The sequence below is a fragment of the Hylobates moloch genome, unplaced genomic scaffold, assembly GCF_009828535.3.
Source record: "Hylobates moloch isolate HMO894 unplaced genomic scaffold, HMol_V3 SCAFFOLD_10, whole genome shotgun sequence".
In the NCBI taxonomy this organism is placed as follows: Eukaryota; Metazoa; Chordata; class Mammalia; order Primates; family Hylobatidae; genus Hylobates; species Hylobates moloch.
In genome coordinates, this window is record NW_026652285.1 from 98587705 (window position 1) to 98614671 (window position 26967).

General features: G+C 43.2%; 1 protein-coding gene and 1 pseudogene across 1 annotated transcript in view; both read left to right on the top strand.

Annotated features, from left to right (window-relative positions):
• The window catches only part of MVB12B (multivesicular body subunit 12B), a 184619-nt gene that overhangs the window by 100403 nt on the left and 57249 nt on the right, over nucleotides 1-26967 (top strand). Inside the window, exon 7 of the mRNA XM_032164755.2 lies at nucleotides 258-352. Coding sequence (XP_032020646.2) covers nucleotides 258-352 — 95 coding nt within the window. The remainder of the gene's footprint in view (nucleotides 1-257; nucleotides 353-26967) is intronic.
• Nucleotides 5272-5349, top strand: LOC116476018 (small nucleolar RNA SNORD116; annotated as a pseudogene).

Here is a 26967-nt window from a genome sequence, read left to right on the forward strand (position 1 = left end):
CTTTTTTCCTCTTGGTTGTCCTTTCTAGTATGGAAAAAAAAGGTGGCTGCTGATGTCTAGAAACTTCCAAATTCCTTGAGAGGACTTGAGCCCAGTGGAGGAGTTATGCTTGATTGAGAAGGAGGCGCTGGCCACCAGAAGCACCCACCCCGCCCGTTGATCTGTGCTGCATTTCAGCTGTTGATGGCGTTTGGTGCTTCCTGAGTCTTGGGGAATGCTCCTTGTAACCTCCTTTCTCTCCTCCTTCTCTTCCTCAGGCACATCTCTTTAACACTTCCTGCCACCTTCCGAGGCAGGAACAGCACCCGGACGGACTACGAGTATCAGCACTCCAATTTGTATGCCATATCAGGTATGTGGAGCCACTGCTGCAGGCCAGCTACAGAGTCTGTGTCCCGGGCACCACCTCCTTCCACGCGTTCTCTGTTTTCTCGTGGGATCTGTCTTACCTCTCTTTTCTTCCCTGCAGGGGGCCTGTTCCCTGCAGGGACCAGGCCTTCCTTTTCCTTTGTATCACCACGGCACTTAGAGAAGGGCCAAATACTCAGCATGTTTTGAAACTAATGATGAAAAACAATGTGTAGATTTCACAGGCTTGAAGGGAGGTTTCCAGAGAATACTCGCCACATTGTTCTGCCAGACCCGGGCAGGCTTCTCACGGGGCCTCGGGAGCAGCACCGAGCTGAGCCCTGGTCGGCTCACCCTCCCATATCCAAGTCTGTCCTCACCTGTCATTTCTCACAGCCAGGTTTGTGGCCAGCGGGTACACTGGCGGTCTCCCCTCACACCCCTGGAGCATGAGTCTGTGGTTTCTGAACTCGGCCTTGAAATTGATAGTGTTACCTTGGCAGGAACTTCATCAGTCCTAGTTTTCCTTTTCACCTTCACCCAGGGAGGGGAAAACTTACAAGCCTTATTACAGAATTGAGATTCATTAGGTGCTTGGCAGCGCAGGTGACTTGCTAAGAGCCGAGGAAACCCACAAACTCGCGTCCGATTATCCTGGGCCGCCAGTGAGGGGTGTTTGTGTATAAGGGGAAAGTGGCAAATCGGTGCCACTTACCAGCACACACCCTTAATGGTGAGTGACATTTTGAACACAGGAACATGGCATTCATTCATGTACCATAATGAATCGGTTATTTAAAAGGTAATCTTTTTTCTAAAAATTGCAACTACAGGTTACTAAATAGATGAAATAGAACAATGGCATAATTCTTGTCAGTATTAGTTTTTCTCGTTATGATCACTCCCTAATAGGTTTGGAAGTATAAGCAAAAACCAGTTGTTCCATTTCTGGGTGACATTCCTGCTGAGAAGGGGAGGAACAGGATGTTCTTAAGCCCCCGTCCCTGGCTCCACTGCAGGAGCCAGGCTCTCCAAGGGGAGAGGGAACGTGTTTGTCTAAGAACAGCATCTCCAGGGAGAATTTCTTTTGTGCTGTGGCTATTTCAGCAGAGTCGACAAGGAGCATAACAAGTGTGGAAAGATGACCTATTTTGTAGAAAAGCTGAATATTTCCCCAGATGCTTAGTGGCATAGAGGTGCAGAACAGGCCTGTGGAATCCAGCAGGGCACCCCCATTCAGAATGCACACAAGGGAAGCTCCATCAAAACGGATGACTTTTTTTCTGCAGCTCGCAAATCTTTTTCCAGCCACAGCGTTTGGCTACACCCACTTTACCTGTGTTCTCTGATGGCTTTCCCAGCTGTTGGCGTTTCTGCAGGAAAGAGCCACAGAGTGAAATCTCCTATGGTTTGGCAGGAACACTGCTGTCTGCCTCTGGACCGCTGCTTCCTCGCCCCGCAGCTTTGATGAGGTGTTGTCTGGGTTCATTTCAGCTGTTAGTTTAGCAATACCAAGGTAACAGCCTCAAGACACAGGGGAAGCCATTCGGAAACTTCCTGTTACATTTATGTAAGTGGCAGTCAATTGGATTTTATCTTCCAAACAGGTAGTTGAGGCTACAGCCCATGGCAGCAGGCAGTTTCAGGCCTCCTCAGCGGCTGCAAGCACCAAATTGCTCTGCCAGGGGTCCAGGACCGCTTTGTTGTGTTGCTGCCAGAAATACCCTGCAGGACCTGCTGGCTCCATAAGGCCTGCAAGCTCAGCACTGGGCAACTATGGTGCAACTGGGAAGCCTGCCCACCCACCCACTGGCAGCCTGCCTGCGAGTCGTTCTGGCTAGAAGGGAGCAGAGACCACCCCCCTTACCCCCATATGAACAGTATTTGGCACTGAGTGGCCTATCTCAGTTTGGTATTGTGAAGTTAGGGTTTCCAATGGTTTCTTCCAAAAACAGTTAAGGCAAAGTGTGCCCCAGGCCCTAGCCCTTGCCCAGTACCGACGCTTGATAGCTGGAGTTCTGCTGATAATGAAATGAATCATCAAACCGTTCTGCCTCTGAACTGGCCCTGGCACAGGTTCACTTCAGACTTCAGGAGCTGAGCCTTTGGTGCAGACTCCTGGTGTGCTCTGTGTCCCTCCTGAAGACATTCGATTACTGCTCCCTTAGTGTTCCATCCCTTCCTAAGATAAGTAGGTTTCAAAACAGTGTAATTAGAAATTTGAAAAACAGCCCACACTTAATGTGTATGTATGGTTGTTAAAGTATATTAACTTTTAAATGTTTTCTCAGTGGCATACCTGCTAGTAGATCCTTTTTCCTGTATCTTTCACTAAGACAGTTGGCTCCCGTCATGCCTGCTAAGGGTGAGACGCGGCACAGAGTTGCAAGAGACACCAGTGGAGATGATACATAGTCCCATCCGTGGCACAAAACAGTGTTCTTGACGTGGTCATGGAAGGAAGGAAGAGATGAAGGGAAGCATTTAGCCTCCTGTCTGCCTTGCACAGGAGTACCCTCCCAAACCCCTGGGCCAGGTAGTCATCCTGATTTTGCTGCTTGAATGCCTGTGGTGTCTGGGACCACCACCTCCTACCAGCCCACCCATCCCTGTGAGATCCTTCCTTGTTAAGCGGCGCTCTGTCTTCCTGTTCTTTCACATCCACCCAGCAATTTGAGATACTGTGCATTCTGCCGGCCAAAATTTGCCAGCTGTTCTACACTGTCCAGTCGTATCTCTCTCTTGCCCACAGAAGTGGGGTGAAGAGCTCTTTCTAACTCAGTGCTGAAATCCTGAGATGCTTGTGGCCCACGCACTGCTCTCTTGTACCCTAATCCAAACAGCCACAAAGCCAGCATCTGTCCTCACACTTATCCTAGCAGTATCTCCTAGAAAATACAGATGTGCAAAAAGATTTATCCACAAGGATAAGCACCGCCACTTCTCAAAAGTAATACTTCAAGACAGGGGTGGGAGGTGGATAGATCTTAAATGCCCCAAACAAAGACGAATGCTTAAATTACAAAACATCCATACAGTAGCCTTAACTTTTCAGCCATCTAGAAGTGATGACTTAGATTAAAAGATATATATGAATATTGTTAAGTAGAAAGAAAAACAGATAACAAGTCAGAATGTGCAGAGTGATCTCATTTTAACAATTACGTCTAAGCTGGGAGTGGTGGTGCATGCCTGTAGTCCCAACTGCTCGGGAGACTGAGGAGGGAAGATCCCTTGAGGCCAGGAGTTCAAGGCTATAATGCGCTATTATGATGGCCTTTGGAAATAGCCGTGCACTCCTGCCTGGGGAACATGGATCTTGTCTCTTTAAAAAAATTAATTTTTTAAAATTAACAAAAAATACATCTAAAGGTCTGGAAAGGTCCACACCTTAGTGTTTATGGTGCTTTTCTTGGGACTTTCCTCTTTTTTTGGCCTCTTTGCAGTTACTCATTTTCCATAATAGCACATGTTGCTTTTGTAGTAAGAAAAAATACAGACCTGATGTGAGTGTGGCATGTCCTTGGTAAACCCTGCCAGCCTGCAGGATCACCATTTTCTCCTGAGCACTCATGAGCCTATGCTTTCAAAGTTTACTGCAGAGCACTTCCAGACCACAGATCAATAATTTTCTTATTGTCCTTTTTAGAAAATGTGATTTTTTTCCTTGTTATGCAGTCCCCTGAAATCACCTGTTCACTCGAGTTCCTCAGAGATCACTGTCTGCAATTCCAGCACCATCCTTTATGTCCTGCGGCCCTCTGGATGTGGACTGGGTGGGCAAGCAGCTGGCTGCTCGAGCCACCTCCCTGCCTTCCTTGCTCTTCACGTCCCCCATCATTGTGTCACTCTGTAGGGTTTGAAGATGGTTTTCCCTAAAAGGATAAAATGATGGTCGCTTGGCTTGGCTCACTCTGTTATCCGTCTGGGTTAGGGTCGGCAAACTAAAGCCCATGGCCCAATCCCATCCACGGCCTGTTTTGTATGACCTGCAAGCCAAGGATGGTTTTAATATTTTTAAATAGTTGGACAAAAATGAGTAATATTTAGGGACATGTGAAAATTATATGAAAATCTTTAGTGTTTGTAAATAAAGTTTTATTGCAACACAGCCATGCCCAGTCCTTTACAAATGGTCCATAGCTGCTTCACATTCCAATGGCAGAGTTAGGTGTGTGCAGCCAACACCGGATGGCCAACAAATCCTAAATATTTACTCTCTAGCCCTTTACAGAAAACATCTGCCAACCCCCAGTTAGGGTCATCACTCCTAAGCCATGGGTGCTATTCATCCTTACTCTTTCTTGCTCTAAACAAAATATTTAAAAACAACCTTTTTTGATGGTTCTTACCTTGCTGACTGTAGATTTCCTGGCGCTGGTCTCACTGGTGTGACCCCTGTAGCTTTGTGCCTTTGGTTTTTCGAACATGCCTTTAAGATCTTACCTCTTTGGAGGGCCTTCTTCTGGGTCATGTTGATTTATCTAGGTTCTACTCCAACCCCACCCGTGAGTTTCCTGGTCAGGACTCTTAGTGGCTGTTACTTTTCTTAAGAACATCTTATCTTTCCTGAAAAGTCTTCTATTTTAGTCCCAAATGGTGGCACCCTACCTTTTTTTTTCTTGGAATTTTTTATATGTTTAGATGTCTGCCCATTCACTCATTTCTCTTTCGTCTATTCCAGAAGGATTTAAGGTAGCTCCAAAAATACATGCGGCCAAATGAAAATGGAAGTGAGGAAACACAAGTGAATGGAAATAAGATAGAAAGTACGTGTGGCTGTGTGCAGGGGATATCTAGATTAGGTTCTGAGGCAGAGGGCCGTCCCTTAGGGATAAGAGAGAAACAGTTGCTTGGGAAGAACTGAACTATTCTCTTAAGCCCGAAGAGCTGTCCTTCCTCATAAACAGGGCCCCGTGGGTCAGCGCTGACTCCCACATATGCATTCCTTAGAAAGCTGAACAAAATGAGCAAAAAACCTCTACCGCCAAAATGAGTGCTTTTGTTTTCTTTACTTCTTTAGTTCTGCACTTTCCCACATTATTGCTACGTGAGTGTTAATCCTATGGATACATATTAAAGCTAGTAGACGTCTCAGACAACACTGGACATGAATGAGAGAAATATAAATATTTACCACCTTGCAGGGGGAGGAGGGCTCCATAAAATGCTGTAAACAACGTAACAATTGCTTTTCAATGATTATAACTGTAAGTTTGATAAGAACAACATATATATATATCTATATATATATAGATATATATATATATCTATGTATTGGGGGATATATATATATCCATGTATTGGGGGGACATCTACTTGTTTGAAATGAACCTAAAATGTCTGAAAGTTGAGTGAGATGTTTCTTAAGAAATGTTCTTGTGGTGGGCGTCAGGCACCTTATGGGGCTGGAGACCTCAGGGAATGTCAGGAAAGACAGATCTTCCCCGACCCCCTGCCCAAACCTGCTGCTCACAGCTGCACCAGAGGCTTCCTGTAAGGAGAGGGGCCGCCAAGGAGAGCGCAGTGCGGCTTTTCTAACCTAGGAGGGTTTTTTGTCCTACGGCAGGTTTTGCCTAACAAACGGGACCGTGGGATGGGAAACGATACCATCCTATTTTTTTGTTGTGTTTGTTGTTATAATCTGATTTCTATCTCCAAGTGCACAGTTTTTAACCATAGCTTATTTTTCTTTTTTGAAAAAAATTGGCATAGTAAAATTAAGCAAATACCTATTAAAACTGGCATATAATAAGACCAAAAAATCTCAAACACCCCATGAGTGCAGGGTGAACCACAATGCAGAAACTCCGCAAAGCCACACAGTGCGGTGAGCTGTGGGGCTAGGATTGCTTTCCTCTTTAGGACCTAGACAGGTTGGCTCACTGACATCTTCATTTATCCATCAGCATTAGGCGGACTATAAAAGTGAAGGGGGTACACAATTGTCCCAGGACAGAAGCCGTAACCTGAATCTGTCCTGGCAGACTGGGGTGTATTGACCACTCTGCCTTCAGCTTTTTTTCTTTTTTTTTTTTTCGGTTTCCTTTTTGATCGCTGGAAAAGCCAGCTTATTGCCCTCCACAGCTGTTTGCTTTTTAAAAACCAGCCCCCCTTTCAGGATGTTTAACACCAGGAAAGATGTCGGTGTGGTCAAGTCAGTGTCCATCATCTCATCAGTTTGGATCATGGCCCCTTGTACAGAGAGAAGGAGGATTTTATCTGTAACTCAGAACCGTGGGTGAGCCATGTAGCTCTGACATTGGAGTAGGAAAGCACAAAGCAATTAAAAATAATTAATGATTTCTGAATATCAGCCTTCTCCATGCAGCTTTAATCTAGTCCTCATTTAAATTGGAAGATGGACATTTAATTATCAGTATTATGAAATTCATGATTTATATATTTCATCCAACTGGATAAAATTTCTACCACCAGCTTTTCATCTTATGATGAAAAAAATGTGTATCTTACAATGTGATCATTTAAAAACTCATCTACAGCATACCAAACAATTCCAAACATATTTTCCTTTCGTTTGCAGTGATTACATGATTTCTGCCTCTCAATTAGGAAAAAAAAAAAAAACTCACCCGGAAAATTGAAAATAAACTTAATACTTTAATGATCAGGAAGCACTGCAGGGTTGGGAAAATGAAGGGTAAAAGACTCAAACAATAGGGTGCTTGAGAAGCGCTGTTCTCTCCTGTGTCAGGTGTGCTAACACAACTGTTTGGCATGTTGTAATGTTCATGGTTTGATGCCGCAGAATTTGCATCCATATTCTGGGTGTGCCGTGTGCCTGTGGTTCCCCTTTTCCCTGTGCTTGGGTGAGTGTGTGTCCCTGTGCTCGGGTGAGTGTGTGGGCTGAGTGTGTTCCTGATAATCACCAAGGAAGGAAAGAGCCACTATCTTCTGGTGCAAGCCCCTGAGTAGTGTTAGCCTCTGCTTTCACAGGGGTCCCTGTGGCCTTTGTCTTCAGTGGATATGTTCTCGTGGCTCGGGGTGGCATTGCATTTCTGACCCCGGCTTCCCTGAGGTTCTTCGCTCCACAGAGGATTTTCATAATCACTGACAACTGGCTCAAGCGGTGGTGGGTGAGCGTATGGGAGGGTTGCCCCAGATCTGAGACAGGAACATCAGTTTGGCACAGCCACTGATAATAGCATATGGGAAAATTCCTGAATGAAGTGAAAAGATATTTATAATAATTGTGCTTGAACCAAGGAGGAAAGAAGTCATTTTAAAGACAGATACATTTTTATCATCACCTGTAAGAACCATCACCTCTAAGAACGCTTGTCTATCCATCTCCTCTTGCCCTGACTGACAATAAAATCAAGTATAAAGAAAAATAGAATAAGAAAAAGAAGAAATGAATGGGAGCGGATGGGGAATTGATCGCATGGTGTATTTGTATATCCTGATGTAAAAGGTGCGGCTGACAGGTGGCCAGGTTTGCTCTGTACACAACCATGTGTGTGCTGTCAGGCGCACGCACACTGCCTTGTTTCGATTGATGAATTGCCTGCTTTCTTGATTAAACCTTCCGTCACTTAAGAAACAAAAAGCCTGTGTTTAGATGGCAGAGTGGGACATGTCAAAAAAATCTGTCTCCTTTACCTTTGTGCAGATGTTGGGCACAGACTGTAACATGTATTATTAAAATGAATGTGGCATTTACTGTGCATTATTCCTTTCCTGGGAGAAAGGACTGTAAATTATATGCTAATAATAAGCTTTAACCCTTTCGAAATGCAAAAGATTTAAGAGTGCAAATATTCATGTAGGCCTGGCTAATTGGATGTGCTTTTCTACATCCACCACGGTGGCTGTGTCACTGAAGTTAATGAACAGTGTGTGCAGGCAGACACACAGGGCACTTGGGGAACTCCTGCCTCCTGGAGGTTTTTTGCAGTGCGAGTGCCTCCTCCAGGACTTCACAGAGAGATAGACCCTGAGAACCCTGAGCTGGGCTCTGGGTCATCTTACTCCAGATGAAGTCCATGGTCAGGATCAGTTCCCCAGCAGGTCCTCTGGAGCTGAGTGTTAAGCATGGTCTTCTCTTCACACGCCTGCATTCTCACTTATGGGGCTGGGCCCGGGCCTTCTGGGCTGCAGTCTGGCAGGGATCAGGCTTTGGTGCCCAGCCCTTACTTGACTCTCTTCCTTGACCAGGCTTTTCTAGCCTCAGCCCAGTTGCCCAAGTAGCTGACTCATCTCTCCAAAGACCTCCTTGGGCCCCTTGCTTCTCAGATCACACCTTTGCCCCACCACAGCCTGACTGCATTCATTCAGACCTCAGACCTCACCTGCTTGGTGTTGGGGCTGTCAACAACCAGCCCCACCCGTGTCCCACCAGCCTGGGTCGCTCCCTGCGTCCTCCTTGCCTCTGCCTTGCACTGTGCTTGCCCCGCCACTCCAGCAGCTCAGATTTCACCACCTTCTCTTCTCTCTGTCCCTGGCTCTGGCTCTGAAGGCCGCTCCCAAGCTGCCTCTCCACCAGGTTTTTCTGATTCCCCTCCCGCTGCTGATGCTCTCTCCTGGTTTACCCCACACTACTCTGTGTTGGAGAGTTTTCACCTGTGAACACTTTGAGAGGGCAGAGATCATATTTAGAGAGGATGGAGGCTCCCCTCTTTTTTTTTTTCAATTGAGGAGGATGTAGGTAAACAAAGGCAAAGACAAGAGCAAGATTGTTCACTCCATTCACTCATCAGTCACCGAGAGCTGCCCTGTCCTGTGCTCCTGAGGGCAAGCCTGCTGACCTGATAGGGCATTTGGGGTTGGAAGCATAGGGTCAGAGTCTTGGCTCTGACACGTACTGGCCATCATACATGCTGCTGTGAGCAGTTGCCAAGGTTGCGCACTGCACAAAATATGTGACTAGCATCCTGTAAAGCTGTATAAGGACCCTGCACAGTGCTACTTTGGGCAATGCTAGTATTCATACCTTTAAAACAATGCAGCAATGCCCGTTTCCTTCCTGGATTGTTGTGAAGATCTAGGGTATGTAAGAACATTTTATAAACCAGGAAGCAGTGTAGGAATGTCACTTCTCTCCTTTTTCACCTCCCCTGCAGGGATGTGATCCGAGAAAGAGCCCAAAGATTTGTTGAGAATTATCACATGGGACACGCTGGCTTGGGCCCAGCATGGTCTTCATCTTCTTAGCCATGTGTTCCCTTATATAATTTTGATATATAAGATTACTTCTCAGAGTACTCAGAGGAAATTTCTTCCTCAGTCCAGAGAAACTTGCAATAAAATGCTCTCTGGCATGGCTCAGCTCAGTACCCCCTGGAAGTCGAGACATTCTGTCACGCATCACCACTTAGAAGTGGGCTATTTTCCGTGGCAAGCAGCCCACGATCCCTTTCTCAAGAAGGTGACAGAATGATGGCTTGGGGGCAGGAAGGAGAGAAGTGCTTGGCAGCGTGAGGCTGAGACTTCTATAAAATCTTCCAATGTACCTTTGGTTTTTTGGAGGAAAAGTGCCTGGGGGGCTGATTTTGGCTCTAGGCTTTCATTTCTGCTTTTCCTGTGCCCCATGGGTAGGAAGAAGTTAAGACTTTTTCCAGTTAAGTCATCATGAAAAATAAAAATACTACTAGGTGACAGATACTTCAGTGCTCTTAAATCGGCGGCCACCTTCCCACTGTGCTTTCCTTCTCTTTTTGGTTTTTAAGCATGGCAGAGCTTAGGCGGCACTGGTTTAATGGGCCACATCCCCTTCTTAACTTGGAAAAGGGTTAAATCTGTGGTCCAGGCAGCCGAGGGCAGCTGGATGAAGCAGGGTGGGAGCCCAAACAGCTGGGTGCAGGCCCTGTCTCTCCCACCGACTGGCCGAGTGAGGCCAGCAGAGCACCCAGCCTTTCTGGATCTAAATTCCACATCTCTCCATATCAGCAATTGCAGTAACAATGTCGATCATTTGAACATAGCAATAGGTCGGCTCATTCTTATGGGATGCTTCCTGTGCACCAGGCATTGTCTGGTGTCTAAGGTGGAGGTGGTAATGCCTACCTCCCAGGACTTAAAGCTATGTGGGAAGGAGGCTTGTATGTTCTGCAGCTTGAGATGCCCCAGGCCTTGCAGTGGCCAGCAAATGTGCATTTACTGCCCCTGGACTTCACAGGCATTCTGTCCAAACACTGCCTTGACTGTAACGTTCCTAAACACATGCACACAGAAAAACCAACTTTCTGACACCTTTCTCCCTGTATGTTTACCTTCTTTGTCTAGTTTTTCAGCAGAAATATGCCCCCGTTTCCCTCTGATAATTCCCTTCCTTAGAGACAGCATAATTGTAGACCTGGCCAGAGAAATGCTGAAAACAAAGGGAACCCCCTTGAGCCCAGCCCTTCACCTGCTCTTAGCACTTCTTCAGAGGTTTACTCTGGAGTGAATGAAGTAGTGTGGTGACCAGACACTCCTGCCTAGAGGCATCTTATACCAAATTAGCCTTTTGTTTCTCTCTCTACCTCTGTCTCTCTCAAAATAATAAACTCTCAGCTGAGAGGGGAAAATGATGAAGGCAACTTCTTCCGTTGAAACACATTTAGTTGTTTTTGCTTCATTAAAATGGACTGAATTAATTAAATGAATTTACTGAATAATACCCAGCCTTCCTCTTACTTACCCTGTGTAAGGTGTGTCACATGCACTTGCCATGCATTATGTTATTTAATCCCAACAAATCCTTAACCAAGAAAATCTTTTACAGATGGGGAAACTGAGGTCTTGAGAGCTTGTGATCAGCTCAAAGTTACACCTATGGTACGTGGCAGGGCTGAGATTCAGACCCAGGTCTCTGACTGCAGACTCTGAGCTCGAAACCACGGTACCGAGGATGCTTCTTTAGTGCAGGTTGCGTGTGACCATTTCCCTCCCCTCATCAAATTGAAGGTTGGAAATGGCACACAGACCTGGAGTGAATCGTGCTAGGACTAACTTGGTGTACTGGGCCTCAGCACTGTTCAAACTCTCACATGGGCCCCTGGACGATCATCTCTGGGACCTCATCAGAGTGAAGCCTGTGACACTTGGCTGATGGCAATGCCAGATCCAAAGGACAAAAGGAATAGGGGGTGTGGTCCCGTCACTCTTGCTGGGCAAAACGGTGAAGGTGGGGAGCCCAAGGCCTCCTTACTTAAAGTTAAATGACCTTGGGCAAGGAACTGAACCCTTCTGTGCCTTTGTCTCCTTATCTGTAAAATGGGGGTGATGGTGACTTATGGTGAAGCTTAGAACCATGCCTGAGACACAGAAAGTGCTATTGATGTGTTGCTGTGATTGTTGGTATCCACAGCCCTGCCCTCCCAGCCCCTTCTCAGATCCTTTCCCAGCCAGGAAAGGGGATACACCAGGTACCTCAAAGAACCTCTGCCTTCATAGTGGGGGCTGCACTGGCCTTGCTGCTATAAACATGTGTCTGGGGGAGCCCAGGGCACTGGGATGTCTCTTCGTCGTGGCCTTCTCTTAGCCTATAGTGATGGTGGGCAGCCCAAGCCCATCGTTTCACTTATTGGGTCTGACCCCCGAGTGTTCTTCTCCCCTACTCTAGCTCTCCTGTTCCGTGAGTCCCTGTACCCTGCCCATGGGCAGGGCTCTAGTTTGAACTGATAGTCACCTGTGTGCTGCCCTGCCTTTCCTGCTGGGAAGCTTCATTCTCTAGATTGGGCCTCCTAAGAGCCATCCTCTCCTAAACCCAAGCCCAAGGTTACTGAGCCAGTACAGCCCGTGAGCATTCCTTGTGAGTATTCCCTGTGAGTGCTCCAGAAAAACCCTCACCTGTGACCCAGTCATTCCCATTCCCAGCTTCCACTCCTGCCTGCTTCCAGCCCCCTGAGTCCTCCAGCTGCCAGTGTTGCCGAGCTCAAGCATCTCTGAGTTAAGACAATAGTGGCAGGGCATTGGATTCTGGGTTGGGGTAAACTCTCGATGGCCTGCTAAGGAGGGACACAGGCGGTGCCAGAACTTGGGGAGAAGTTGAACGGTCGCACAAGCTTTGGTGATGAGATTTATCTTTCAGCTCTTACACAGTATGAGGGTCCCCCTTTTTTGTCAGAACAAACGCATTTAACTGCTGACATTAGGACAAAAGAAATTCTGATCTTTTTTAGAACAACGAAGGCACCTGTCTTGTTTGGACAGAGTACCTGAATCCAACTACTGTCACACAGTTGGTGTTTGTGCCCTGAATACTGAATGGCTTTTTCCCTCTTTTTATTAATGGCCAGTGATAGTCCTAAATGCATTTATGTTTAAAAAAAAAATCTTCAGTCCTGCAGCCTGGAGTTTGGATGGAATATATTTATCACCTATCCCAGAGAATGAGGCTCCTGATTCCCCAGATTTGTCTCACAATTGTCTGTAAGACAATGAATGATGCAGAACTCTCCTCCAAGGTTGAGATCCTTTGTTAGAGAGCAGTTTCTTACGCCTGACTTGTTTTATAGCATGAACGATCTCATGATCCACTGGCGAGGCAACATCCATAATTTTGAATGAGAGAGTAAAGCTTGCCTCGGTGGCCCTAAGCATCGCTTCTAGTGACACACTTAGAAGTCCTTAATCGCATGCTACCTAGAGACAATAAACGCACCCGTCTTTATGTTCCATTGCCTGTGTGTTTACCTGAAATATGCCCTGCGTAGCAAAACGCCAGTTTCACTCCTGTGAGAAGGTCCTTGGCTCATGAATTACACGGTCCTCACTCACCCCTATTTTGCCAAAGGTGGTTGTGCCTTTTGTAGGCCCAAGACGTAGCTTCTTTGGCCAGGAAACCCCTTGGCTGTTTATGCTTCTTGTAAAACTCTGGCCATTTGCTTGGTTTCCGAGTTCTAAGAAAGGAGATCCATCTCTGGTCATCATGTGGAGTTCAGGGTTCGTTCTGGAGGGCGGGATGATGACGTCTCCTTCACTGGTGTGTGCCTGATGCCCAATGCCCAGCCCAGGGCCTGGCATACGGGAGATGTTCCATGACACTCGATGTTTCGTTGATTCTGAGAGGACCTGGGTCTTAGAACCGGTTCACCCTTTTGTATACACCCTTTCCAGCTACATTACTTTAGACAGTTTGTATAACATTGCAGTCTGTTTTCTTTTTTTTTTTGTAATTTTGAATTATATTTTCTCTTCTGAATTTGAGGATTAGAGATAATGTACATGAAATACCCAGTGCCTAGTACCAAGAGGGCACTCCAGAAGCGGAGCTGCCATAACTGCCGTAAATACTGTTATTCCAGGGAATTGCTGCCTATTATACCAGAAAGCACTGGTCTCATTCACCCTGCAGTGTGACCTTACCTAAAAGTCCAGCCGGGGATGGAGAGGGTGCAGCTGACAGAGGGAGCTCATGCATGGTGGGACCTGGCATGGCTCAGGGAAACTTTTGGCATAATAGAAGGCAAACCCTCCCTTCTGGTTCAGAAATGTGTAATTGCTGGAGATGTTAGCTTGCTACTGGGTAAAATGATTTTAAAGAGAGAACTTCTCAACATTTAAATCAGCCTCAATTTTCCGTGTTCCTTTTCATCAAGTCAGCTCTGGTTTGAGAAGGGATCATATTGGCACTCAACCCTTTAAATGATTTTCCTTCTTTGCCTTTCTTTTTCTTTCTCTTTGGCCTTGGCTCCTTCCTTTCCAACCACTACCCTCCCAGAACCTCTTATTTTAGCCAAAAAAAAAAAAGTTTCTTTCCTTGCTCCAGAATCACACCACCCACCGAGCACATCATCTGGAAGTCCCCTGTTCCCGAGCTCACTTGCTGCCATGCCGGCGGCCCCCAGGGCCTCAAAGGCCACAGGGGCACACCATCTTTTCTCAGGGTCGGAGAGAATAGATTAGACAACATTCTCAGATGTCCTGTCTCATGGCAGGTCACTGCCACCGTGAAGGGTGTGGCTGTAGATGCAGGGGCACTGCTTGTTTCTTCAGGCTACATTTTCTAAAAAGAGATCATACCTTTTCTTTGGATTTAATGAGGACAGACATTTTAATCAGAGGTTAGTCATTTATTTTTGCAAACTATTGTTTTGATTCATCATTTTTGCAGATAATTAAATGGTTCAGTTGGCACAGTATGTCTACTTTATTAAAACAGGTAATTTTGGGGAAAAAAAGAGATGCTGTTTTTTGGATCACTGCACAAGAATTGCTTTTATCTTAATCTTTGAGCATAGTTTCTGGTTATTTTGCCAGGAGGCTCTCTCGTGTTCAGGCATTTGGGGTCCTTTCTGGTCTGGAGGGGCTTGCCCTTTGATGATTGGGATGCTAGCAGATACGCCCTTTGAAACGGGAGCTGAAGAGTAAATTCTGTGCAGCCACCTTTTAGGAACACTCTTAGGTTTTAATTGGACTGGGAAAAAGAACCTACAAGTTATGAACTTTGCAGAGCAGCAGTTCTTATGCTAAAAACAGATTAATTGTAGCCCTCGCAGTGGGTGGAGTTTCAAAGTCAATTACTGCTTGTCCTATTATAATTTACACACATAGGATTTGAAAAAGTCTGCCACTTAGTATAAAAGTGAAAAGGTTACGTGTACTAGTTTGAGTATACCTATGACTTTTCATTTGTAAATGCTTTAGCTACATGTATGTGTATGTATGCAACTTGTAGCCGTGGAGCTGTAACTACATCTGTGAGCAAGATTCCTTATGAAGAGTAACCTTTAAGGTCTGGTTCTTTAAATCCATAGTGGCTCAGCATATAGTCCTTTGTCTGGCAGTCTAATCCACTTGTGGGCACAGTGGCTGGCCCCTGCAGAGCCTAAGGGGCACCCCACTCATGGGTCATGAACTAGTAAGGGAATGTCCCTTCCGGGGTCAATTTTTTAAAAACAAATTGCTCACAACATTTGCTTTCTTTAATTTTTTCCATGTTTGTGTCCTGAATCAGTTAATTCACTCATTAAAAGGATTTATTTTAGATGGACCAATTAAAACTTTGGAAGCTAATTTTTTGCTGAGCAGAGCAGACCTCTGAAAACAATTTATAACATGGCTTCTGCCCTTCCACAGAGAGCTGTCTTATGGTACTGTAACCTCTGGTGCTTGTAGAAGTACAAAATTGCTGTTCTTTGTCCTCCAGCTCTGGGGCTGAGCTGCCGTGTGAGTGGGTTTCTCGAGCCTTCCCATTGTTTTAGGGTGAACAGGCAAGCCTGAAAAAGTCCAGCCCAGCCCAGGAGTGGCATGCTGTATTTGTTTGCTTGCATAAACTCCATAGTTTAATTTTTTTTAATAGGAAGCTGCTATGTAGTTCGGATATTTAAACAGTTATTAACCGAATGACAATTAACAGATTGCATAGACAGATTTTCTTTTGAAAACCTCTGAAATTGAGTACAGTTTGCAAAACTATCACGGCATAGTAATGACAATGAATTTTGATTTCCCGGAACTGATATTAGACTCCTTATTAAACTATGTGCATCTGCTTTTAATTTACTCCAAATAATTGGAAAATGCAATGAAGCTTTCCAATTAAAGCACGGCTTTATGCTGTTTAATAATACCCCCATAATATTATAGCTTATGAAGTGACAGGTGAGTTGGTGTATGAATAAAACATAAAGGCAGCAATAAGGGACAGAAAACCGGAGACAGTTGTGGGGATTTTAAATGCTGGATGTAATTTGCATATATTAATCTCTTCTTTTCAGCCTTATCAGGCATTCTTCAGTATTTGAAGTTAAAATAGCGTTGACAGGCGGGAGTATGCTTAGTTTTTTCAAGGATTTATTACTTGTATAATTTCTGATCTTTAATAAGCAGATATGACTGATCCTCATAGTTCTATAGAAATCAGTTAATTGTTCCAGATGGCGTGTACTGATTATGCAAAATTACTTTTCACACCATTTTTTTTGTGATGGAGTTTGGAGTAAAATTAAATTTTTTATAGCCTTCTTATCATGCTGTTTTACAGTGGTTTTTCCACAGAAGTTGAATTTAATCTACTATATTACATTGACCAGCGCAGTTATTCTAATGTAGCATTTTGTGATTTGACAAAGAATAATAGAACACATTGCTCATTGTTCATTACTGTGTCCCTAATAAAAAGGAACTCCTGTGTATAGAACATAGCTGTTATTTATGAAGAATGCCTAATTCATACAGTTAAAAATGCAAAATTGTATTATGAAGTAGTTCCTTTTGGGGAGAGAATATCTGGGAAAAGCAAATGGAAATAGGCTTGTTGCTACAGATTTTACATGCTAAGGGAGGAGACTTCTTTCAATGACCAGCATGTTTAAATTGTGCTACTTTCTCCTTTGAAGAAGGAAAAACCCAGATAATCTCATTCTATTAAGAGAGGTGTCACTGGTTGACTTGTCTTGATTTACATAATCCCAAAAGTCTTTCATAATTGAATAGCATTTATAAAAGGTGGTTACACTTTAGTGTAAAGTATCCAAAAAAAAAAGTCTAAAAGGTGTCAATGATAATTCGTCTCTAACATTTTCCAAAGTGTCTGTTTATCACCAAGGCCCTTGTGTTGGTGTCAGATCCAAATCCAGGTGGTGTGTACCCCTAGGTAACATTCATGTAGGCTGATCCTCGTCCAGGTTCTCAGATAACACTCTCTCTATGGCTCAGCTGCTAGTGGGATATGAAGTACTCAGCCGACTCACTCTAAAACAGGACTGAGGGGCTGTCACCTTGATGCAGGAGTGGATGCAGTTTCCTTCCTTTGGGAGGACCTCTTCCCAGGGCACAGTGGGGTAGGGGTGGGGGGAGAGAGCTCTCTGTTGCATCAGAAATCCTGTTTGGATATGCGGTATTTTAAATATAGCAGTAAATCCATAGAAAAATATTTCTCTGTATATAGTCTGAAGTTTGACCTGTTTACAAAAGAGCCCATCACTTATTAAGTCTTATCAGGACTTGTGTAGACTTAGGACTTATCTTTCTATTTTAAGTAGAGTCGAATCTCATGTATGATACTCATTCGATCGCTACAGGGTCCATCTGCTTGCTCCCGATAGTTCTGGTCCCCCTCATCTGCCATTCCACAGGCTTGAAAACGCGTCCTTGTTTGAACAGACTTGAGGAGGATTTGGATCTGTTTAAAGGGTTCGATTCCCTTGGCCCTGGGGGAATCAGACTTTTTTTTTTTTTTTTTTTTAATACACTTCCACCAGCAACACTGATTGCTCTTTATACAGGGGGCCCTGGAGTGGTAGCAGGCCTGCATTGATGCCTCTGAGCAGGCTCCGGGGAAACAAAGACAAGCCACAGAAAGTGGCAGACCTGGGAGCTCTGAGAGCGCTGGGCAGGGAGCTCACAGGGTCCGCTGGGGGTGGGGGCGCTGGGCAGGGAGCTCGCAGGGTCTGCTGGGGGTGGGGGCGCTGGGCAGGGAGCTCACAGGGTCTGCTGGGGGTGGGGGCGCTGGGCAGGGAGCTCACAGGGTCTGCTGGGGATGGGGGCGCTGGGTGCAGGGTGAGAGTTGCTCTCTGGGAGTCTGGGGTCTCCATAGGGACCTGAAACACAGATTCTGATAGAAACCCAGATGTTAGCACTGCCAGTACCACACAGATTGTACCGTGTACATTGTACTATATTCTGGTCTTCAGAATATTTTTGGTTAAACTCTATTTTGTATCTACTCTGGTCTTGAAGGACATTTCACAGTAAGCCTCCTAATAGTACTAGAATGACTGATTAAACCGAACATGAAGAAATGTGACTCAGAGCCTAGAGCACGCTCACATGTACAGTACCAACTCAATTCTGTATTCACTTTACCTCTAGAACTTCAGAAACTTGAAACCTTTCACATACCCTCTTCTGTAAACTCAAAATGTATTTTTGTGAAAATGAAAATTATATAAAAAAGAATGCATAAATCAGAGATGATTAAAAATATTTGTTCTAATGCAGTAATAATTTGGTAGTAATGCTTTCATCAGTATAGCTTAAGGCTACATTAAGTGGACAGACTTTATATGGATTCTCTAATTTTAATCTTCAAAATGCTATCTAATGTCTCATTAAGACTTGCATATAATGTATCTTAAGTACAGTCATTAAATATAGTTTAGGGAGATTTATGTTCAGATATTGCTTAAAGATGTTTTAATAGGCCCATTTACTCTGATGATATTAATGAGCTCTTAATACAGACTAAGCTTCTAAAACTAGTGGTAAAGACTCCCAGCCTGAACACAACAACTTGGAATTAATGCCTGGTTTGGACAGATGCCTGAGGGTGAGTCCTGCAGACACTCGAGGGTCAGTGCGAGCCCCTTGCTGGATGGAGCCTTGTGTTTCAGAAAGAGGCCTCCTGTAACGGGCTCTGGCTGCTGACTCCAGAGCACCCATTCTTCGGCCAGCCTGAGTACCATCTTTTTTCTCCCCCAAACTGTGCACAGGACATGTGCTAACTAGGCCGAAGTACCTCTCCAAGGTTATTTGAGAGGCACTGAAGCCTTGGCGGTGGCACTGGGGCCTGTGAGGGGTTAAAGGAGGCTGTTGCTGAACTTCCTGTGGAAGCATCTGCCAGATAAGGTGTGCACAGTCTGGCATCGTTATGTGAAACGGCTTCCCTCTGCCATGAGTGAACTGTAAAAGGTCACATGGGTGTGCTTTCATCTTTCAGGCATTCTTCCTAGCTGAAATACATGTAATAAAGTAGTCCTGCTAATTCAACATCAGAAAGAAAAAAAAAAGCACAACAGGAACCTCCGTGAGCCCCGCACACGCGTGAAACAGTTGTTCTCCAGGCCCCACTTCTAAACATGTAGCAAAAAAAATCTATTTTGGTATTTCCCTCTTTCAGAGAAATATTGAAAAGTACATTTTTTTTTGTTTCAATTATTTTAAGGGAGGAAAAAAAGAACCCGTGAGTTCAGAGACTTTTCTAATTACTAAATTGGTTTGTTATAAAAAGATAATAGCAAATTTCTTCTTTTCATAATTGGACATTTCTTCCCTGTAGGCTAATGCAGGCACAGCCCGTGCATGCAGAGTAAGTTATGCTTTTGAAAAGCCATAACTAGCTAATAACAGCTACAGTGTCATCAGAGAGTAATGGTGTGCTGATTAGCATAATTAATGACAAATGGTGGTGCGGAATTGGTGGATTGGTTTAGCGGATGATGAATGCGGCGAGGCCTGGGCTGGGGCCTGCCAACTAGGCCTCGCTGGCTGTCAGCCCTTCTGTTCTCCCGATGCAGCCCTCATTAGTCACGATGGGAGGTGCCAGTTTGTATTCCGTTTGGAGCACAGAAAACTTAATAATCCAAGCAAATGTGGCTATCCCTTTTTCCTCTGTATTTACTCACAAAACCCTCTCACTCATTCCCATTGTGGCTGAACCATTAAGACACAGCTATTTCCAGATTCCTCTGTGAGGCTTGAAGGCAAAACAAAAGAGAGCGTAATAGAGAGAGGCACGGATCTCAGAGCTTTCATCTGACCATCGATGAATTACTCTCACTAGGAAGACTTCTGTTTGGTGAACCCTGTTTATCTGTGTACTTTATAAGGGGAAAAGAGATGAACTCAGTAAGCGATACATTCTGTCCTAAAATAAGACTAGCACATTTATCTTTGACTTGATTAATCAGACCGAATTTGCATTCGCAAATGAGACTGATAAAAATGGATTTACCTTTTAACCTTTAGAGGAGGAAAGGTATTTTCTCTGCAAGATTTCTGGGGCTATCGTTTCTTAACCGATAAGAAGCCACTCCTTTATCAATAAAGATGAAAATCCGCAATTTGCATTAGTGAATGGGACTAATTATTATATAGTTAATTAGCACCTGGAAATGAGGATTATCTTAATTACAAAGCACAATTTCCCTAATAGCTGCAAAACTGTAAGTTTGATCTGTGTGGAAATTGGTAACTATTATTATGTAATTAGTGATAACATTAATAGTGTAGAATATTTAGATGTAATTTGCATATGCAAATGTGATTCACCTGCACCAAACAAGTGGACCATTAATGATTAGAGCATGATGTAGCTGACTGAAAGTTCTAGATAGCTGAGTGGTAACTATTATGCAGAATATCTAAATTATATAGTGGTAGAGTCAGCAAGGACCTTTTATATTTAGGTGGTCAGGGTGGATTTTGCTTTAAGAAGAATTAGTAGTTGCTGGGTTTAATAATGGAGCTAACTGCTTAGAGAAATAGCTAGCCCATAATCATTTCCTTGACTTTGATTTTTTCATGCTTCCTTATATCCCTTGAATCTGAGATGTCCTTTCCCTATGCACCTTAACAATTCTGAATTTTGGATCTGTCTTACAATTGATGTGTACTTTTAAAGCAGTAACACACATAACGAATAATGGTGCAGCTTACAGTTCTTCAGGGGAGAATCAGACCTTTCTGAATTTTATCCGCAGGGCCCTAGAGGCTCTTCCCATCAGAACTGGTTCTTTGTATCTTCTGGGGTTCTATCTACTTCCTCCCTCAGGCTGACATATGCTTCCCAAAGCCATGTACTCATAGTGGGGTGGATTTTAGAGTAGACATGGATGGCCTTTTAAAAACTGTCATTCATAATAGCTTATCAGTGGTTATCATTGTTCAGAATGGGAGTAAAATCAGTGTATTGATCGGTCTTTGCTTGGTTATCATGCCAGTAACAAACACCCCTCCAGATCACAGTGGCTTACAGTATCACCATTTTGTAACATCGAACTTGGAAATGTAAATTGGAACTTGAGTGACATATATCACCATGTCACTCAAGTTCCAATTTGGTGACCATGGATTGGATGGAACCCTGCTCCTTGTGTCTTTGCACTCTGGGACCCAGGCTGAAAGAGCAGCTCCCATCTGTAACTTGCTATTTTTATAGTAGAGGGAAGAGTGAGACCTGGAAGAAACAACCAGTGGCTCTTAAAGCTTCTGGCCATAGTGGCAAGGCCTACAGCCGACCAACATGAGTGGGGCAGAAGTGTATCCTCTTCCCTCAGCGTACCTTTCACACGGCAGTGGACAGATGGTCATACTCTTACAGGGAAGTGGGAACACATACCCGGGAATGGTGACACTACCCACTGGAGGAAGCGATTTTGAGTTTAAAATGTGAGTGTTTGCTGTAAAATATACTGGAAAAAAATAAGTGAATCTGAGACATCAGACACCTTCCTAGAGTCTAGAAAACACTGGCCGATAATGTCTGTAGCTTTTCCCTGTGCAGAATTTTATCTTCAACCCATCAAGAGCTTGTGTCCTCCTGGGGTGTTTGGGAGAACTCAGGGATTTTGATGGGTGTTCAGCACAATGGAAGTAGCACTACTCTCTGGGGTTTAAGCCCCATTTTGACCATTTCCAAACATGGGACCGTGATTCCTTTCTCTGGAACTCAGTTTGCCTAGCTGCAAAATGAAGCTGTTGGACAGGGTGGACCTCCTGTCCCTCTATCCTTCCACCAATCCTTTGAACACTCATTGAGGGCCAGGCACTGTGCAGGGGCTAGAACAGGTGCCTTGAGAGGTTTTGCCTCAGGGCAGGAGGGACTGAGGTTCCAACTGAGCATGACCCGCCCGTCATTTCCGGTAAGAACCTGATAAAAAGTTTGTTCCTACTAGACCAAACAGTTCATTGATATTTCTTCCTCTTTTAAAAAATCCAAAAAAACAGACACAAAGCTTTTCTTACCTGAATGATAAAAGTTACATGTTCGTTGTAGAAAAGTTACAAAATATATGAAAACATTGGAAAGAAAATAAATATCACTTACAACCCCATTACCCAGAGAAACAGTATTTCAGTGTATGTCCTTTTAACACTTTTTCTGTGCCATATATTTACATTTAAAAGTGTATGTCTACCTAACTGTCCATTCTGGGTTCTTTTTAAGTCAGATTTATTGAGATATATTTACATGTAATAAAATCCAGGCTTTTTATGTGCACATTTCAGTGACTTTTGACCAATGTCAAACTACATGACAGCCGCCTCCAGAAACAAGATACAGAATATAGCCAGGAGTCTCATAAGTTCACTTGCCTCCATTTCCGGCCCTTCCCTCCCCATCACCAGTCCCTGGCAGTCACTTGCCTGCCCAGTGCTATCATGTACATGGAATCATACAATATGTAGCTTTGTGTGTCTCCCAGCATAATATTTTTGAGAGTCTTCCATGTTGTTGCATGTATCAGGAATTTGTTCCTTTCTAACACTCCAGGTGTCCGTTCTGCTTTGAGACCTGGTCATGCACCTCGTTCCTTGTCATTAGGTCAGGTGGTCCTCAGGCTGGGATTAATGGTTGTATCATCCTCCCTCTTATGGATGCAATGTACTTTACCTAGCCAGTCCTCGGTGGCTGGGTTTTTACATTATCTTCATTTATAAAAGTTATACTTCAGTGAATGTTCCTTTAGATGAAATATATACACGCATGTTTAATTATTTTGACATATAATGACAAATTCTCCCCCGTAATGGTTGAATTTGTTTACACTTCTGCATATATGAAAGAGGTTTGTTTTTTTGGTTTTCCACACAAGACTTGCTAACTGGTAATTTTTTTTTTAATTTTTATCAATTTGGAAGGTGAAAGGGTATTTTATTGTTAATTTACATTTCTTTGATGACTGCTAAGGGTGCCTGTGTTGAGCCACTCGTGTTCCTCGAGACCTTGGCCTATCTGTCCGCAGCGTCTCTTCCATTGCAGTCTTACTTTTGTTCATGGAGCTGCAGGAGCTCCTCATGAAACAAGGCCTTCTTTTGCTCTCACATTACTACTGCTTGTTTCCAGTTTCTGCTTTGTACTTTCATTTCATGTTTCCTTTATGTTTTGTGTCTTTGCCATCATGTTTTAGAAAAGCCTTCTTGGTTTTCTGGTATGTTCTAATACCTTCACTTTTTTTAACATTTAAATCTAAAGTTCTGCTGTGATTTGTTTTGATGTGTGACAAGATAACAATCTATGTTTTTCCAAATTATTAATTATTGTCCCAGCATCACTTGTTAAATAATCTTCTTTTAACCAGCTCATTTGGAAAACAATCCTATAATAACCTCTTACTGTGATGTATTTTGTGGCCTGTGTTGTGTTCCATTGAGTTGAATGCGTATTCCAATGGGAGGGTCACGCTTTTAATAATTATAAATGTATGTATTTTAATTTCTTATCTTACTGTTCTTTGTAGTTATTTTTCAGAATGTTCCAGGTAATAATAACTTTTTTTACCCAGTAGAAATTTAGAATCACTTTAAGTTCCAAGGAAAATACTTTCAGGATTTTGATTGAAAAAAATATTGAAGTTATAAATCAGTTTGGGGAGAGTGGTCATTTAGAAAAATATCCAATCTTTCCTTCCGGAGATATAACTCTCTATTTATTCAAATGTCTTTATATATTATTCAGTAACATATTATAGTTTTCTTTGCTTTCTGTTAATATAATTCCTAGGTTTTAAATTTTGTTGCATTGCCCATTATGTTGGTTTTGGTTTTGGTTTTGGTTTTGTTTCTTTTTGAGTCACGGTGTCACTCTATCACCCAGGCTGGAGTGCAGTGGTATGATCTTGGCTCACTACAACCTCCGCCTCCCGAGTTCAAGCAATTCTCCTGCCTCAGCCTCCCAAGTAGCTGGGACTACAGGCGCCCACCGCCACGCTTGGCTAATTGTTGTATTTTTAGTAAAGACAGGGTTTCACCATGTTGGCCAGGCTGGTCTTGAACTCCTAGTCTCAAGTCATCCTCCCCCTCGGCCTCCCAACGTGCTGGGATTACAGGCGTGAGCCACCGCACCCAGCCTGCATTTCCCGTTATGTTTTCATTGGTGATTAAATATTTAATTTAATATTGTTGGGTCTTTTTTTTCTTCTTAAGAGATGGGGGTTCTCACTCTGTTGGCCAGGGTGGTCTTAAACTCCTGGCCTCAAACAATCGTCCCGCCTCAGCCTCTCAAAGTGCCGCGATTACAGGCGTCTGCCACTCCACCTGGCCCTGTTGTTTTTTTCATCTTCATTTGGTAACTGGCCACCTCTCTGTATGCTTGTTATTTCCAGTAGCCTCCAGTTTCTTTACTTGGATTTTCTTGGAGGACAACATCATCTGCAAATACAGATCATTTTGTCTCTTTGGTAACATTTATAACCCATTGGTTTTCTTGCTTTGTATTTTCGGCTAAAATATTGAAAGCAGTGGCAGTAGTTTTCATTCTTACCTGGTTCCTGACTTTAATGGGGATGCTTCTAGTGTCCCACAGTTAAGTCTGATATAGATTGGGAATTTGGAAGAGAGAGGGCTTGATTGTGTTAAAGGACCCATTCTCTATTCCTGTTTTCCAAAGAGTTTTTTTTTAATAAATTCAGGCACTAATTTGAGTTTCATATAAAAAAATTTGGAATATTTTAATGTAGTATAATATTTTTTCTCTCTTATTGACAGATAGATTATTTTGTTTTGATGATTTAGCATTTAGAAAGTTATTGTTATATTTCTGAAATCAATATTATGGTGCATTCTTCTTTAAATATAGTACTAGATTTGAGCGACTGCTATTTAAGTTAGGATTTGGGCATTTATATAAGTAAGATTAGGCTTTTTGCTTATCAAAATGTTTGTGTGATCTAAGTTTTTTTCAACTATAAAAATATTTCTAAAATATTAAAATGGCTGTCCATTTTGGGGAAAAAAGAACACCAGAAAAAAAAAACCTGCCTGAGCTAAGTGGACCTGGAAGCTAGGGGCATTTCAAGGAGATGGACAACTATTTCAGTTTCTTTCACCATTAGTGATTTTTTTCAGCTTTCTACTTTTTCTTGAGTCAGTTTTATCATCTGTATTTTTTGAAAGAAAATATAGCCATTTCACCTAAATTTCATCTAAATTTTAAAGTTTATTGGTACAAAATTTTACCTGAGTTTGTATTTATCTTAAAATTAATATACCTATAGTCATATATATCCTAATGTTATTTTTCTCTCTCTTTTTCTTGGTTGATTTATTTGCTTTATTTATCTTTCCAAATAACTGCTTTTTAAATTTATAAAGCCATTAGACTTTTGCTTTATACTATTTAATAAATTTTTATCTGTATTAGTTCTTTTTTTTTAACTTTCTTTTTTTTTTTTTTTTTCCTTTGAGACAATGTCTCACTCTGTTGCCCAGGCTGGAGTGCAATGGTGCCATCTTGGCTCACTGCAACCGCTGCCTCCCAGGTTCAAGTGATTCTCCTGCCTCAGCCTCCTGAGTAGCTAGGACTACAGGTGCGTACCACCGCACCTGGCTAATTTTTGTATTTTTAGTAGAGATGGGGTTTCACCATGTTGGCCAGGCTGGTCTCCAACTCCTGACCTCAGGTGACCCACCTGCCTCAGCCTCCCAAAGGGCTGGGATTACAGGCATGAGCCACCGCCCCCAGCCACCTTTTTTTTTTTTTTTTTTTTTAACTTTTTTCTATTTATTTTGGTTTTTTTAATAGCTTCCCTTGAATGGTTCCTTCATTTGTTTTCTGTCCTTTTTTGATTTTTAATGAAAGTATTTAAGGTTATATAAATATTATTGTATATTGCTTTGGTGGCATTCTGTAGCTTTCATATATAATATCTATTTATAAATACATACTTTCAGTTTTGATTATCCCTTTGACTCAAGTGTTAGAAAAGACATTTCTAAGTAATTTTTGAAACCTTAATTTCTACTTTTATTATGTAATTATCAGAGAATATGACCTCTATAATTTTTTGTTTTTTCAAGTGTATTTAGTCTTTGCAGTCTAATATATATATCAGTTTTACTGAATGCTTCATTGATACTTGAAAACACATCTTCTCTGCGTCACAGTGTTTGAGATACACACACCCCCACCACCAACGTTTTTTGGTCAAGTAGGATGGATGGGTATGTATACCCCCATATAGATATATATACCCCCATATAGATATATACATTCATTCATTCTATTTGACCAAACAATGGTAGCTTTTGTTTTGCACAGTTCTTCTCATGTCAGTATCATTTTGATCATTGGTTTTATTTTGTATGTTTCTGTGCAGTGTTATTGAGGCCATGAAGGTTTATGACGGTTAAAGGTCTATTGTGTATTTTACTCTTCATCAAAATAGAATTCCCCTTTTGTCGCATCTCACATTTTTGGCCATAAGTTCCATGGTGCTCCTGTCCCTTGTGGCCCTGGCTCTGAGTGCTGCCCCTCCTCCTTCCTCTGCTCTGGCTGGGTGAGGCTTCTCCTCTGGGGGTTTTCCACCTTTGCTGTGGTTGTCTCTTCCACCACAGAGAGCCCTCCTGTTCCCCACCACACCCCTGCCAGCCTCTGACCTGTCTGTGTCTCCAGCTCCTCCCAGAAGCCCTCCCTGGCAGCTCCTGTCCTCCTCTGCTGGATCCTGTGAGCACCACAGCCTCCTGTGCACCCTGAGCTATGCCTCTCAAGGCCCTCCACCAGCTCATCCCCTGCTGTGGGCACAAGCCCTGCTTTCAGAGTTTCCCTGCCCAGTGAATGAATGCCCCTTGAGAGACCACGCATATGCTGCAAGTCCAGCCCTGCTCAGAACCTTTCTTTGCCAAATAATCACCTTGTTATTAAAGAGCTGATTGTTCTACTAGACTCTTCTATTCTTATGGTTCACCATGAAACACCAGTTAATTCACTTTTTAAAAATTACTTCAAGAGCC